A 14,259-nucleotide genomic window follows, 5' to 3' on the forward strand; every position below is an offset into this window, starting at 1 on the left:
ACTTCAGGTTGTTTAGGTCCTTACAGCAGCCTTGCAAAGCTTAATCCAGCAGATCACCTGCAATTTTTCTCTCCTGCTTAATTTCTCGTTTTGAATCTCTGAGTAATGGACGTGCCCAACCACAGTTGATGCTTAAATGGCATTTGTTGAAAGGTATTTTTATTAGTCACAGATCTCTACATCCCCCTTAGCGCTGTGTTTGGTACCACGTGACACTCTGAACCCGTGTCAGAATTGGCTCTGAGGGTAATTTTTATTTTATTTTCTCAATGACAGGAATCAAGCATCATTGACTTCTACCCTGAAGATTTTGCTATTGATTTAAATGGGAAGAAATACGCTTGGCAAGGTGAAATTTCAACTTCTTTTTTTCCTTTTTTTTTTTTTTTTTAAAGAATCTGTAAGAATAGGAAGGAACTGGGAAATTATCTTAGTAAGTCACACAGGTACCTTGTGTTACTTGGTGTGGGGACAAGTGTTTTCCAGCAGGTGTATTTTTGAAAAGAAATCACTACGAAGAACAAATTATGGTTCAGTAACTGATTTTGGATTGGCAATGATTATTAGTCATTTCAGCAGCCATTCCAGATTTGTTAATTTTTCCTGAACTAGATTAATCATTCTTCTGTTTTTATCAGCCTCCCTGTGTAATTGTCTTTTGTCTCCTTTGCATTTAATTAATGGATCTTGTTCTGCTCAATCAGTGGCTCATTAGTACTGTGCCAAAAATGCTTTGGGGAATATAGAAATATTTGGGAGCATACAAAGAATGAAAAAAGAGCTACAGTATTTATGCAGCTTTTTCTTTCCTTAGAGAATATTAATTTTCAGGGTCTGCCAAATTCTGTGGGTGGTTACACTGTGAGTAATTTCACTGCAGGTGAAGTTTTGGGTTGTCCTTTCCTTCAGTTCTAGGACAACAGTGTTTGTTTTAATGAAGCCACGTAAAGATCTGACTTCTGAAGCAAAAGTGTTTCAGGCAGACCAAGTTTTAAATTGGGAATTCACAGTGGGAGTTCAGAGTCCCTGTGAATGTTGTGCCTTAAAGAGATGGCAAACCACTGAACTGGTGCAGGCAGGAAACTCTCAATATCAGCTTTTTGGGAAGCCTCTCCTGTCACCTTGGCCAGGAAAAGCTCTGGTGTTCATGGCAAGGGAAATAAACAAAATTAAAGTGATTACTCCAGATTCCCACCAATAATCAGAGCGACAGAAGCGAAAAATTTGAAGAATTTTCGTAGTAAATTTCCCAGGGCTTTTTGATTTTTGTGGTGGAAGGAAACCCTTTCTTGGCTGAGGAAATCTATCAGAGCTTTCCATCCTAGTCTGGCTTTTTTTTGGGGGTTGTTTTGGGTTTTCTCGACAGGTGTGAAAAAAGAGTGTTTTGGTTTTGCAGGTGTCGCATTATTGCCCTTTGTGGACGAGCGACGCCTCAGAGCTGCCCTGGAGGAAGTGTACCCTGACCTCACCCCCGAAGAGAGTAAGAGTTGGGGTATTTTGTTAAAGAATTGGGATATTTTGTTGCCTCTTGGGTGTTGCGCCCTAAGTGAACAAGGTGTGACAGGTGTTTGGTTGGGTTGAGTTATGGCAGACTCTTCTTCATGGGCTCTGCTGGTAATTAGAGTGATCCTGCTGGGTTTGTTTTTGTGGCTTAAAGAGGCAAACGGAGGTGTTTGTTTCTCCATTTTCTGGTGGGTGAGCTGTGGGAGGCGTGTGGGGCCTGGGGGATTTTGGGTTGGGATTTTTACCCGGCCCATCTGGATCTGCAGTGTTACTCTGCATTAAATTCAACTTTCCTCCCACTGAACACGAGATTCCTGCTGTTTTACTGTCTGCCAGCTGCCCCTGTGACCAGAGCCATCCTGCTCTGGGCAGAGACTGTCCTTCCTACACTCTCCAGAAATGTTCAAAGCTTTCTCCCCAGTCACAGTGAAGCTTGGCTTTTGTGAAGGTGTCACCAGGACAGCATTGCAGGTCTACCGTGTTCCTTCCTTCCCTCTTTGCTCTGAACTCTTATCCCACTCCCTTGACCTTTCCAGGCAGAAGGAACAGCCTTGGTGGTGACGTTCTCTTTGTTGGGAAGCACCACCCGCTCTGTGACTTCATCGTGGAACAGTACAAGACCAAAACCACAGAGGTGGGTTGTGCTTGTCCTCGAGGGCCTGTGGGAGTGGGGAGGTTGAAGGTCTGATCAAGTGCTCCAGCTGAGCAGCTCTGCCCTCCCCAGGCAGTGGACATCCCCCCGGAGCTGTGCCACGGGATCCAGGGGAAGCTGACCCTGAACGACAACGCCGTCCTCCCGGACCAGTGAGTGTGGCCTGGGCTGGGTTCTTGGTGCCCAGGGACCTTCCCTTCACTTAGAAGTATCTTTGTGCCCACAAGAAGCTTAAAGCTCCCAGCAAGGCTGTGTGTGTAGGTTCTGAGGCTCAGCACTCGTGGCCTGAGGGTTCAGAGCGGGTGTGTGTCACCTCCAGCACATGGAAAATCCCAACCAAGGGAAAATTTCATCCCACAATCCTGCTTTTCTTAGCCTCAGAACTTGGCTTTTAGACCAGCCTCAGAAATCTTTGAAGTGCCCTGATGTGTGTAGTTGCTGGTGAATCTGGTTTTGTCTGTGATTTCACCTATGGAAGGCTGATTTTTATGGATTTAGTAGTTGCTTTATTAGGTAAACAAGGCCTGGGTAGCAGAAGTCGTAGTGCTCAGGGGCCTTGTTCAGTAAGGTTGTGTTGGTTTGGCCTCTCTGCTTTTGTATGAATATGAATGTGGGCTGATGTGACTTCCCTTTAGTGCACATTGCCTAAAAAACCCAAACTCTGCTTTTTATATGCTAACCTGCATTGCATTAGAGAAAAATCCAGATAGTGGTATCTAAGATATATTTTACCTTTGTCCATTTGTCCTGTAGCACTGGATTCAGGACTGTTCCCAGCTACACATGCGAAGAATGCTCATATTTTTTGTTTCCTAGAGAATGCATTTAGTCAGAGAAATGATCAGAGTAATCCTCACCTTTCATTTCTCTAACTGTGCTCGGAGACATAAGCAGGTGTTCAGTAGCTCGTTTGCATTAAATGCACAAACACTGGCTTTGTTGCACAGATAATGGATCCCAGGCCACACTAATGGGCATTTCTCCATTCTTGTCATGGCTGGTGAGGAACATGAGCAAGTCAGAGCTGTTCTTGGGAGGAACAGGAAAAAGAAAACTCTTGTGGCATTGAGAAATAAGGATCTGGTCAGTCCAGTCCTTATAGAAGTGCTGGATTTAGGGGAAAGGCAAGTTAATTTTCAAATCCCTGTTAGGTGTCACAGGCTGAGTTGACAGAGCACCAGGGGAAGAGCAGCAAGTGGTGAGAAATGTGTTACCTGATGTTTTGACAGAGGTTTTTCTCCTGCCCAGGGTGGTGGAGTCTCCTGTTCCGATGCTGCGGGATCTCACCCAAAACTCTGCAGTCAGGTCAGTGACCTCTGGGTTTAATGCAGTGGGGTACAACACACAGCAACCAAAACTCACTTTATTGTGGTGTTTTCTTGTTGGATTTGCAAGGCTCGGGCCTGTAACCTTTCACTTCTTGAGCCACATAAGGTGCCTGAGACACTGAAAATCACCTGTGATCTGTCTGTGTAATTTTTTCCTTCAAAGAGGCCCAACTTGGTTCAACTAGAACAGGCAGGAAGAAATGCTGAGTTGTGGCTTGTCAGGATGCTGTGGGAAGGATGTTCTAAATGGGGATGTAGTTACTGTGAGTAATGAGTTAAAGAAAGGTTTTGGCTTTCCATCTGCCACTGTCAGGGGCTCTGAGTTGTTCTGCACTTCTCTCCATCTCTCTGTCGCAAGGATTTTTCTTCCTGTCCCTGGAGATGGTATGAGCAGTCAGGGTTCTGCTCTTCAGCTCCTGTGACTGAGGCTGAATTTTCCAAGGGGCCATTATTCACTTTCCTTGGAGTCTCATTCATTCCTGGTGTCGAAAAGCAGATATATCTCAGCTGGAAGAGCGAGATTATTCTACTCAGCCATTTGCTTTTAGCTTTCTTGGCACCCCAGGCATTCTTCTGTGTCAGATGGTAGGTACTGAGAGAACAGGTTGGTGTCTTGTGCTCCAAATGTGTCCCTGGTGGGACCTACCTGAGAGCTGGATACTACACCAGGAGATGGGCATTGCAAACCCAGTGCTCTGTAATGTGTTGTACCAGTAGAAATGAAGCTTTCAGGCAATTTTTGCTCTATTGCTATTTAGTTTGTCTGGTACTAGACAGCCCAAAGCTCAGGGTCTGTGAGGTGTCACTGAAAATAGGGATGCATCCCTCCACGGGAGCTGCTTGGAGCTGCCTTTCAGGATAAAAATCCCCGCTCTGGGAAATCCCACTTGTAGCCAAGTACCCCTGGTCCCCTGCCTGTGGGAGCCTTTGAGCTCCAGCAGGCACAGCCAGTGCTTTGGCTGCTCAGGGGTCTGCAGAACAGCCTTTCCTTCCCATACGTGGGTCTGAATGGTTTCTGGGCATGGAACTTCCTTTTTGGAACAGGGGAGAAAAAAAAGGTCACCCTCTGGAAAATAATGGAGACATCCCAGTCCAACATATCCATATGCAAGAAATTCCCTCTGCAGTTTAAGTCCTGGGTTCATGGCTCTTTCCTGTTGTGTGCATCACTGTTGATAAAGCAGTGGTTGCTTTTCACTTTGGCTTCATTATGAAGTGAACCTAATCCTCAAATATTTTCTCCTAGCATCTCCTTCAAAGATCCACAGTTTGCTGAAGACTTTGTTTTCAAGGCTACGGTGTTACCTGGGGCAAAGTAAGTGTCAGCTCTCGGCTTTCAAACAATCCCGGTGTGATTTATTCATCCGAGTGCTGGCTCTGATAAATATTTATGGCACTGTTTTTATCCCTAAGGAAACCTGCTCCGGTGCTGAAGCCGGGAGACTGGGAAAAAACCAACAATGATGGCAGGCCTTGGAGGCCACAGCTGGGCTTCAACCGAGACAGGAAACCAGTGCACTTGGACCAGTCGGCCTTCAGAACCTTGGGGTGAGTCTGCTGGGGGGACTGGCTGCCCTGCTGGGGTGGCAACCCTTCTGTTCTGCTTCTTAATGAAAAACAAAGAGGGTGGGCATGGACTGTCTTGGATGTTGGTGTTCCAAACTTCGGCGTCCGATATTTAAAATCAGTGTTCTGCAAACAGATCATTACAGTGATTTTGCCTTACTTGCTTCTTGATGTTATTTTTTTCCTCCTAAATGTTTCTAACTTCGCTTTCCTGCTGTTTTGGCTTTTTTAAAACTCGTTTGGTGGATACTTGCTTGAAGTACAGAAGGTACAATGGGAATATTGCACGCGAGTGATAATTAAGACTGTTAATGAAGACAGGAGTGTCTTTTATGCTTTTAGAAATGAAAAAGCTGTAAAAACCTGGTGCTGCACCGTACAATCTGTTTGATTGTCCCTTTGCCAGGCACTGCCACAGTCAGTTTTTGTTAGTTGTCCAGAAATCCAAGTGACTTGCAGGTGCTGCAGTGTAGTGTGAGAATGGGAGAACAAGCTGGGGTTGTGTATCACATAAAAATTAAAGTTAAGTGCCTTTCCACACTGGGGAGTGCAAGGAGCCATGCATTTATCAGAGCCAGAGAAGAGAATGTTTTAAAGGACACTAATTCTAGCAAATAAAATTGAAGTCTGAAGTGTCTCTTTAGGAAGAGAAAATACTTTTATTATCTTAGGGATCTGGAGGAACTGGAAAAAGAAAAGGCACCACCTTTCCCTGCACTCGTGTGCTGGGAAGCAGAGTTGTTCTGGGGCTGGACTTGTGAACCCTCTTCTGTCCTTCCTTGCCACAGTCACCAAGAAAGGTCCAGCTGTGTTATTGAAAATGTGAGCACTTCCCCGGGAGCAGCTCCCAGGGCACGGACGTGTGTGGGGATGTGCCTGGGCCCTGATCCACGAGCACATCCCTGCCTCGTGCTGGCACGCTGCAGAGGGCTGGGGCTGTGGATGGGCCAGGTGGCAGCTGTGCTGCAAGATGGAATTCACCACAACACCCTGATCTTTCTCCTCTCCTCTCCTCGCTCGGCGCAGGCACACGATGCTGAGGGACAGAGGGATGCCAGGGATGTATCCCAACGCCGTGCCCATCGGAGCCTACGGGACCCCCTACGCCAGGCCCCTGCTGGGGGGGCAGCAGCAGATCCCCAAGCTGTTGTCAAGTAAGTGCTTGCTGCATTTCAGAGCTTGGGTTTGGGCTGCTCTGTGGCACCAGCACAAGCAATGAGTGGGTCCAGGCACCTGCTCGTGTTGCTCCTCTCTGTTGCTCCTCCTTTATGGGATTGCTGTAGGGAAATGTGCTGAAATGGAGCAGAGTGCCTGCAAGTGGGATCCCAGTTGGAATCCTGTGCTCTGGATTCAAATGGAATAGCAAAAGTAGCACTGTAAAACCCACCCATACCAAGGGTTCCTGGTGCCTGTTACTTGGAACATATTCCATCTGTGGTGGAATCTCAGCATCACCAGGAAATCCTGTGTGACCCAAAATGGAGTTCTTCACCCCGGGAAGGAAGTGCTTGTGCTCTTGAAAAAGGGTCCTGGTCAGGAGTTCTGCCTCTTCACCTGTGCTCAGGTGGGATTGAGACAGGAGGACACTTGGTTCAACTGCCTAAGGAGGTGTGAAATCCTGCAGTATTGAATTCTGCAAGTGTTGGGCATCTGAAGAGCTGACACAGATGAAGTTTGAGCTCCAGAGTTTTGTCCCATCTAGACTGGTTGCTGCCCAGTGAAGCTGTCACCCTCTCTGTATCTTGCTGGCATCTTTGCTGAATATCAGACAGCAAATAAATAATATCAGTGGCCACTGACCGAAACTCAGTGTCCAGTCCCAGAGCAGAGGAAGGGAAGTTGAGTGGTGAGTGCTGATTTCTTGTGCAAGGAACCAGATTGGTTTAAGTAGAGAGGTGGATTGAATATGAGCCTGGAGGGATTAACTTGGGTTAAAGGAAAACCTTTTTTTTCCTTTTTTTTTAAACAAACAAGAAACACGAGAAGGCAGAACCACCAGACAGGCATCACCTTTTCACATTCATCTTCCAAAATCAGAAAGTTTGTGTGGCTTTGGGGAGAAAGTTTTCAGGAGCCCAGCGGTTCCTGTACTGCTGTTCCTGTCAAGTCTTGGCACTCTGTGGGAAAGCTGCTCCCTCTGTCTCCTGTCCCTGGAGCTGATCCTGCCAAGGAGGTGCTCACAGAGCTCTCATCCAGCCGCCGCTGTCCGGAGCCAGTTCCTGGCGCTGTGTTTCCGTGGGAGAGGGCAGTGCAGCACGCTGCAAATGTGTTCCTTGGCACTTCACGGGCTTGTGCTTCTCCTCCTCTTCTGACAACACCGAGCTGTCCTAGGAGATTAGTCTTAAACTCTAATTAACTTCTAATTTACACTGACTGCTGCGTGAAGTCTCAACGACTAATTACGGCAGCGCTTGACTCTGGGTTTGGAGATGGTCTTCCTTTCAGTGCCTCCTTGTTTAACAGAGCTGTGAGGGCAGCTCGTGCCCATCAGTAGGATGGATGCAGACAGCGTGAGGGATGTTCTTGCTCCCTAGAAGGACTTCCCAAAACACATCCTGGAGCCTGGCTGGTGGGTCAGGCCCCGGCCCACCTGAGGATTGAAGCACACGTGTCTCAACTGCTCTTCTACAATTCCTTAAACCCTTGTTAGAGGTCGCCTCCAGGTGTCATAGCCTGGCATTCCTGCTGGGATCAGCCTTTTGGGTGTTCACACTGAGGGATGTGTTTGGGAATGGGCCCTACCCCAGCTGTGTGAGAGAACCACTGTCCGGTGTGGCACAGTTGGACTGGGAAGCGCCTGGAACCCACACGTTCCTGAAAAACCTCAGCTGACGTGGTTAAAACTCCCACATTTTGTGGGATCAACGCAGAGCAACTTTCCATTTGCTCTCTGGTGTGCCCCTGTGTAGGCTGCAGCACAATCAGCCCCCGAAGGGCGATGCAGTCGGGCCGAGTGCCACCTCTCCCTTGAGAGCCGGCTGGGGGTGTTCCTCGCCGGTGCTCCCTGATTTCACTCGGATGTGCCAATTTTCAGCTGATGAATAATTGTCTGTGCTGATAACTTGGGGAGTCAAGTGCGGGGTGGCAGCGCTCTGGGAATGGCAGGTCTGGTTTCTGCAGCGCAGGACATCTGATTTATGACTTTCGTCGCAGTCGGTAAACTTGTCAATTAGCTGCGTTTGAAAAGTGATCTTGATTAGTGCAATCAGTAAACACAAAATCTTGCCTTTGATTGCCACCCTGATTAGATAAATTGTTGCTTGAGGAGCTACTAGAGAAGGCAGTTTCTTTGGCCTTATAGCTCAGGAAGCGCCTAAGTTTTGCAGCCTAAAGAAAATATTAATTGTCATTTCTTCTCCCATTTGGTGTCTTTTTGAAGTGCAATTCACTGCTCCAAGCTCTTTCCCTCCAAGATCGTTCTGCCAGCCGTACAAATGAATAGTAATAAAGTGGATTTAAATGTCTTTATGATGATTTCATTAAACTCTTTCTTAAACTGTTCCCTAGAGCTGCAGAGAGGTGTGGTTGCAGCAGGAGAGCTGGGTCCTTTCTTGTTGACATGGAAAGGAAGGGTCTGGAAACATGATGAGCAGAGCTCAGCTCTGCTGTGTTTCTGGGGCGCTGCTGGCTGTGAAACTTGGGAATTATTAGAAACAGTCATCTTAGGGTGTTTTTGGTTGAAAGTGGTGACGCTCTTGGGGTGTCCCAAACTTAAAATTTTATGTGTTTTTTAGCAGTTTTGTCTTTGTAGGTTTTTTTCAAAGCTCTGGTTGAACCCGGTGTGTTAATTGCTCGTTTCCCCCAGAGCAGCACTGTGGGTTCTCCTGTGCTGCCCTCCCCTTGTATTCCAAAGCAAACATGGCGTTGTGCGGGCACAGCCTGTTTGGCCCTGGAAAGGCCTGACCAGGGGGAAAGTGCCACACATCCATCTTCAGTCCTGGGCGTGCTTTGGGCTGGTTTGGTTGGAAATTGGGTGGGAAATAACCGACTGTACCTGCTGAGAGCATGGGTGGGTAACAGTGTGTGTGTACAGAGAGAGGTTTATTTATTGGCTGATGTAGTTGTGTGTACAGATGTAATGTTTAATAAACAACTCTGTATGAAGTACAGATAAAGAACTGTGGGCTGGACTGGCTTTGCTCCAGCAGGAAGAGCGGAGCCGCCGGGGATGGGGATTTATCCCCGTGTTCTCCTTGCTGGGGGCTGCTCACGCCCTGCCCTGCACACCCAGAGAGAGGTTCCTGCCTGGGACAGAGCTGGGAGACAGGCACAGATTGATTTATTTCATTTTTCCCTCCTTCCCTGTGGAATTCTCGCCAGGCTTCCGCGCCCTCAGCCCTTGGCAGCGTGCCGGGGTGTCCGTGTCCCGGCGTGGCCGTGCTCCAGCTGCTGGAAGCAGCTGTTGGAACGAGGTCCCACTCGAAGGCCATTGAAAGCCATGAAAGGTGTCAGTGGAGCTGCAGCCTTTGATTGCCGCCCGCTCGGGGCGCCGGGGCTGCCCGGGCGCCATTGAGGGGCTGCTGCTTTTATCCTGTTTGCTGACCAGGTTATTTAGAGGGACAGCAACCGTTTAATTGCGTGTCCTGCCGGAGCAGTGCCGGCCCTGCCTCGGCTTTGTAAAGAGCTGGTTTGGGTGGAGGGGACAATGGAGAAGTGGGTGGTCTCCCGTGCTGCAGCGCCGGGGCTCCGGCCAAGTTTTTTTACCCAAAAAAGGCTTAATTCAGTCTGATTCCATTATCTCAGAGGTCATTAATAGATTTTTTTTTTTATTGTTATACGATCATCGACTAAGTTAACTCCTTTACCATCTTTAATGATGATACATTTCTGTTTTATATTATTGAATCCTTTATGTTTTGTATCCTAAATATAACTTTATTTAAACATGAATAAAGTGGAACTGTTCACTTTATTCCACGCCCTGGTCATCCTTGTGGTTTCCTTTATGGAATAACTTAGCCCAATCAAAGGGAAGCTGGCCAATTTCCCATACCTGCCAAAAGCCTAAATATTTAGACTATTACACATTTGTGGCTGACAAACATGGTGTGTCGTGGTGATGATGCAGCAGGGGGGTGTATCTGCGTTTTTTATGGAGTGATGAATGTACTTGGAAGATTAAATTGTTAGGGTAACAGACAAGGTTATGCATCTCTAACAATCCAGTAGGAGACACCTGTGAAGAGTCCAAGCACTCACCAGAGTAGTCCTGGCAATTCCAGCTCATTATTCTTATCACCTGAAGCCTGTTGGGCGTACTGAAACCGAAAAGGTTGCCTTTTATCAGCTCCCAGCAGGGCTCTGTCCAAATAGGCAGCAGGAGCTGATGGCTTGGAGTGTGTTTGTGGCATATCCAGCCTGAGCTTTTCTGTTTGGCTCCTTGAAAGCACACCCAGGAGTGGAGCACGGCTCTTGAATTGTTACACTTGCTCTTTCTTATTTTACCATTTTGTTTCTGCCCTCCAGACCTTCGGCCGCAGGAGTCCTGGCGAGGCCCCACGCCCTTGTTCCGGCAGGCACCACAGAGGTAAGGCAGGAGGGGTTGGCAGCTCTGTGAGACCTGCCCAGGAGGGTGGATTGGGGCTCTGCCAGCCTTCCCAACGTTTGTTTTTTCCCCTCCTTTGTTTTGAACGTTGCCGTTTAAGTTTGTCGAAACGATGCCGTACAGCGGGTTTTTTAAGTTAATTAAGGTCCGTGATTTATTTATGTTTTGAGAGCACACTACGTGGTGTTCATCCTTTAAAAGGCTTGAGTAGTTTGAATTAAAAAAAAAAAACAAAAAAAACCCCACTTTCCATTAAAACTCAGGCTTCAAAATTAACTTTACTGTTGGTGCTTTGGTACCGTTCTTGGTTCTTTGGCCTTTATCTTATTGAAGCTTTTGAGATACCATGAAATTGGACACAGAGAGCTTAAAACTGCATTAGATTTTTGGACAGGCTAAACAAATTTCTTTTTAGGAGGGCTGTGGAGCTTAATGAGGCATAACTAATGGTGTTCCACTTTTATCATTTCTGTGCTGCAGCCGCAGCATTAGTACAGACCAGCCATTGATTCTTGCTACAAACCTCTTGAAGTCCTAATCAGCTTCTTTGGTACAAGTTTTTCAGGGCTGACAAGCCCATTGTAGGGCAGTGTCACTGTAGGTCAGTAGTTATTAGTTGCCACTGAAAACAGTTTCTTTAACTACTTAAGGCTGAACTGAATTAAATGCAGAAGGGACTCAGGGAAGGATTATGGAATCTGCAGTCCAATAAGTGCCATCGAATAGAAGGAATGTGACATGGTTTGATAATCAGGGATGTTTTACATGCATTCCTTCATTGATGGCTTGTGTGTCCTTCAGTGGGGGGACTCAATAAACTCAGGGTACCTGTGGCAGCTATGAATAATGATATTTATTTCTGTTTATGGAGGAATGGCAGAGCACATAAGGGATGTTTCTGCACCGAGGGTTTTTTCCCTCGGTTTTATTTGCAGATGTTGGCCATTGAAAATATGGGCTTTGGGAGAATTTATTGAGCTCTCCGCAGCCACTTTCCATGGCAACCATTTTGATCCCCACTGAACCAAGTCTGGCTCCCTTGTCCTGTGCCTCATCCATGTGGAATATTGCAAGGCAAGGTCTGTTTATAATGCAAGCTTCAATATTGCTTGGGCCATGGGAGTTGCTGCTCCCACACCCTAATTAAATCCAACGTATACAGGACTATTTTCTGAAGGATCGCTGCAGGTCTGTCACTCGTCCTTGCCTTTTCTTTGTTGCACCTTGGATGGTTTATGAAAATCTCTGACTTGCCAGCTCTGAGGATCAGTACTTTTGCCGTTTCCCTGGAAGGTTTGGGATTTGGGAAGCAGATCAAACCTGCTGACGTCGAGGGAGCTGCTGTACAAAGACAAGCACAGAGACTTAAGCAGAAGGTTAAACACAGGGAGACTTGGTGCAGGAAATAATGTCTGAACCTGTTGAATTGACCCCTGCAAGGGATTTTGGGTTTCCCAGTTCGTTCCCTGGGAGCTGCAGGTTTCCCAAACTGCCTCCCCCCGGGGCTGTTCCCACTTTGCTGCTGTGGCTTCAGGTGCTCCAGGAGCAACAAGGTGCCAGGGGGGAGAGCAGCCAGGCATTTCTGTCCTCTGTCACCTCTGTTCCCAGGAAGAAAGTAAGTGAGGGAGAGGCCAGCCCTGCTGCTGCCCAGAAAGCTTGGAGCCTTCGTGCTGTTCCAGGGATGGAGTGTTGCAGGGGGGCTAAAGCAGCTCTTGTTTGCCAGGCCTGAGGGGAATAAAAACCAGGAGTGTAAAGCTGCTTCTCCATAGTCCAGCGGGTCCTGCCTCCTGTGTGGGATCTCTTACTCTTAAATCAGTGCTGCAGTGCTACCTGGCTGAGGGACATTTCCTGGCTGAGGGAAATGGAGCAAAACCGTTTGCTTGACCTGCTCACAGAAGAGATTTCCAAGGAGTCTGAGCTTGGGACACGGGGATGTTTGACAGTGTAGTGTCTCCTGAGGCTGTCTTTGAGCTGTCCTGGCTGAATATGCTTCAGCTGAATCATGAGTTGGGGTAACTCTGGGCAGTGATTTGAATAATTCTGCCAGTGTGAGCTCCTGGGATGTTTCAAGTGGCACAGTCCCTTTTTGGTTGCAGCTTTTGCTGTGTGCAAATCTCCACCCTCACCAATTAATAGATCCACTGGATGAACACAAAGTCAAGTGCTGTGAGTCCTGTAATTTCCATATTTCTTGTTTACAAGATGAAAATCTAATTAATTTTTTTTTTAATAATACATAGTTCTGTGAATTAAGAACAGGCTTTAATGCATCCATGGTAGTTCTGACTGAAAATCACCAATTTCACTGTTTCAGATGGCCTTGAGCAAAAATGCCCCAACAACATCATGTAAATATTGTTGTGTTTAATTTGTTAAATTCCTAACTTTTCACTGAACATCACTTAAAAATAACAAGTTTAAACTCTGTGCCAAGTACATATTAATGACAGATGAAATTTGTGTCAAACTTTCCCATTCCAGGCATGGAGCAAGTGCTGGCCTGTGACTCTCAGTTGTATTTATCACCAGCACTTGTTACAGAGACAGAATGATTGTTAATGAAAGCCCAAGAGCTGGGGTTATGTAGGTAATTCCCAGTAGTTTTCCTTAAGGCAGAGCAGTGTATTCATCCTGGAGAGTCTGCTGTTTTCTAGGAATCATGAGGGGGAAAAAAGTTAGTACTCAAAACACTTAATCCAAAGGAATAAGTATGAACCTAACTTAGAATACTGACTTTGAGTGTTTAGTCACTGAAAGTGTGACTTGCTATGAACTTTAACTACAGCATTGCTCCTTCTGAGGGAGGATTTGGGTGACATTGTGCATTCCTGGGGTGAAAAGCACAGCACACAGCTCAGTATCACCACTTACCATTCGTGCATGTCCATTTTTAGTCCATGTATTCCACGTCATATTCACCAACTGCATACTTATCCAGCAGGACTCATATTTTTCTAAACAGGAATCAAGTTATTTGCTTCTGGAGATGGCAGGAGTTCCTTATGCTTTCCTAAAATCCAGGCAGGTCTTACTCTGACCAGGTGGAGCAATTGTCTTTGTAGGCTTTAGTGTGAAACCAAAAGCAGTTTGCATCCAGAACCACACCACTATCATATCCAAAATGCCTGTTTTCATCCATTTAGTCTTGCCTCTACCTGTCTTGATTCCAACTTTGCCTCTGCTCCAGCTGGTGGAATGTGTTTAAAGTCCTTCCCCTCCCAAAACTCCTCGGTTCTCACAGCTCCCTTTGCCTGGTGTTGTGCAGCTGGCTGTGAATCCTGCCTGGCCAGGACAATCACAGCTCCTCCCCGAGCTCCAGGGTCGTTTGGGAGCCTGGCTGCCCCTGGAAAGGGTCTCCAGGGTGGAAATTCAGCACGTCTGGGCAGAGGCTCTTGGGAGAGACGAGGAGTGATGTGCAGTGAAGGAGATAAACCAGCAGTGCTCCTGCTCCCTGCTGGCCCCACCCCAGCAGGTAAATCAGGGATGCAGTGCTGTGCTCCCTGCTGGCCCCACCCCAGCAGGTATATCTGGGATGCAGTGCTGTGCTCCCTGCAGTCCCCATCCCAGCAGGTAAATCTGGGATGCAGTGCTGTGCTCCCTGCAGTCCCCATCCCAGCAGGTAAATCTGGGATTATGGAGCCCCTGTCTCTGCTGTCCCCATCTCC

At 47.2% G+C, this 14,259-nt stretch overlaps 1 protein-coding gene across 1 annotated transcript in view; it reads left to right on the forward strand.

Annotated features, from left to right (window-relative positions):
* Positions 1–14,259, forward strand: part of XRN2 (5'-3' exoribonuclease 2) — a 37,365-nt gene that overhangs the window by 17,581 nt on the left and 5,525 nt on the right. The window contains exons 18-26 of the mRNA XM_017837394.1: positions 277–349; positions 1,397–1,480; positions 2,040–2,137; positions 2,228–2,307; positions 3,404–3,460; positions 4,730–4,798; positions 4,897–5,031; positions 6,076–6,203; positions 10,516–10,576. Of these exons, the coding sequence (XP_017692883.1) occupies positions 277–349; positions 1,397–1,480; positions 2,040–2,137; positions 2,228–2,307; positions 3,404–3,460; positions 4,730–4,798; positions 4,897–5,031; positions 6,076–6,203; positions 10,516–10,576 (785 nt within the window). The remainder of the gene's footprint in view (positions 1–276; positions 350–1,396; positions 1,481–2,039; positions 2,138–2,227; positions 2,308–3,403; positions 3,461–4,729; positions 4,799–4,896; positions 5,032–6,075; positions 6,204–10,515; positions 10,577–14,259) is intronic.

The sequence above is a fragment of the Lepidothrix coronata genome, unplaced genomic scaffold (assembly GCF_001604755.1).
Source record: "Lepidothrix coronata isolate B3197 unplaced genomic scaffold, Lepidothrix_coronata-1.0 Scaffold304, whole genome shotgun sequence".
Lineage (NCBI taxonomy): Eukaryota > Metazoa > Chordata > Aves > Passeriformes > Pipridae > Lepidothrix > Lepidothrix coronata.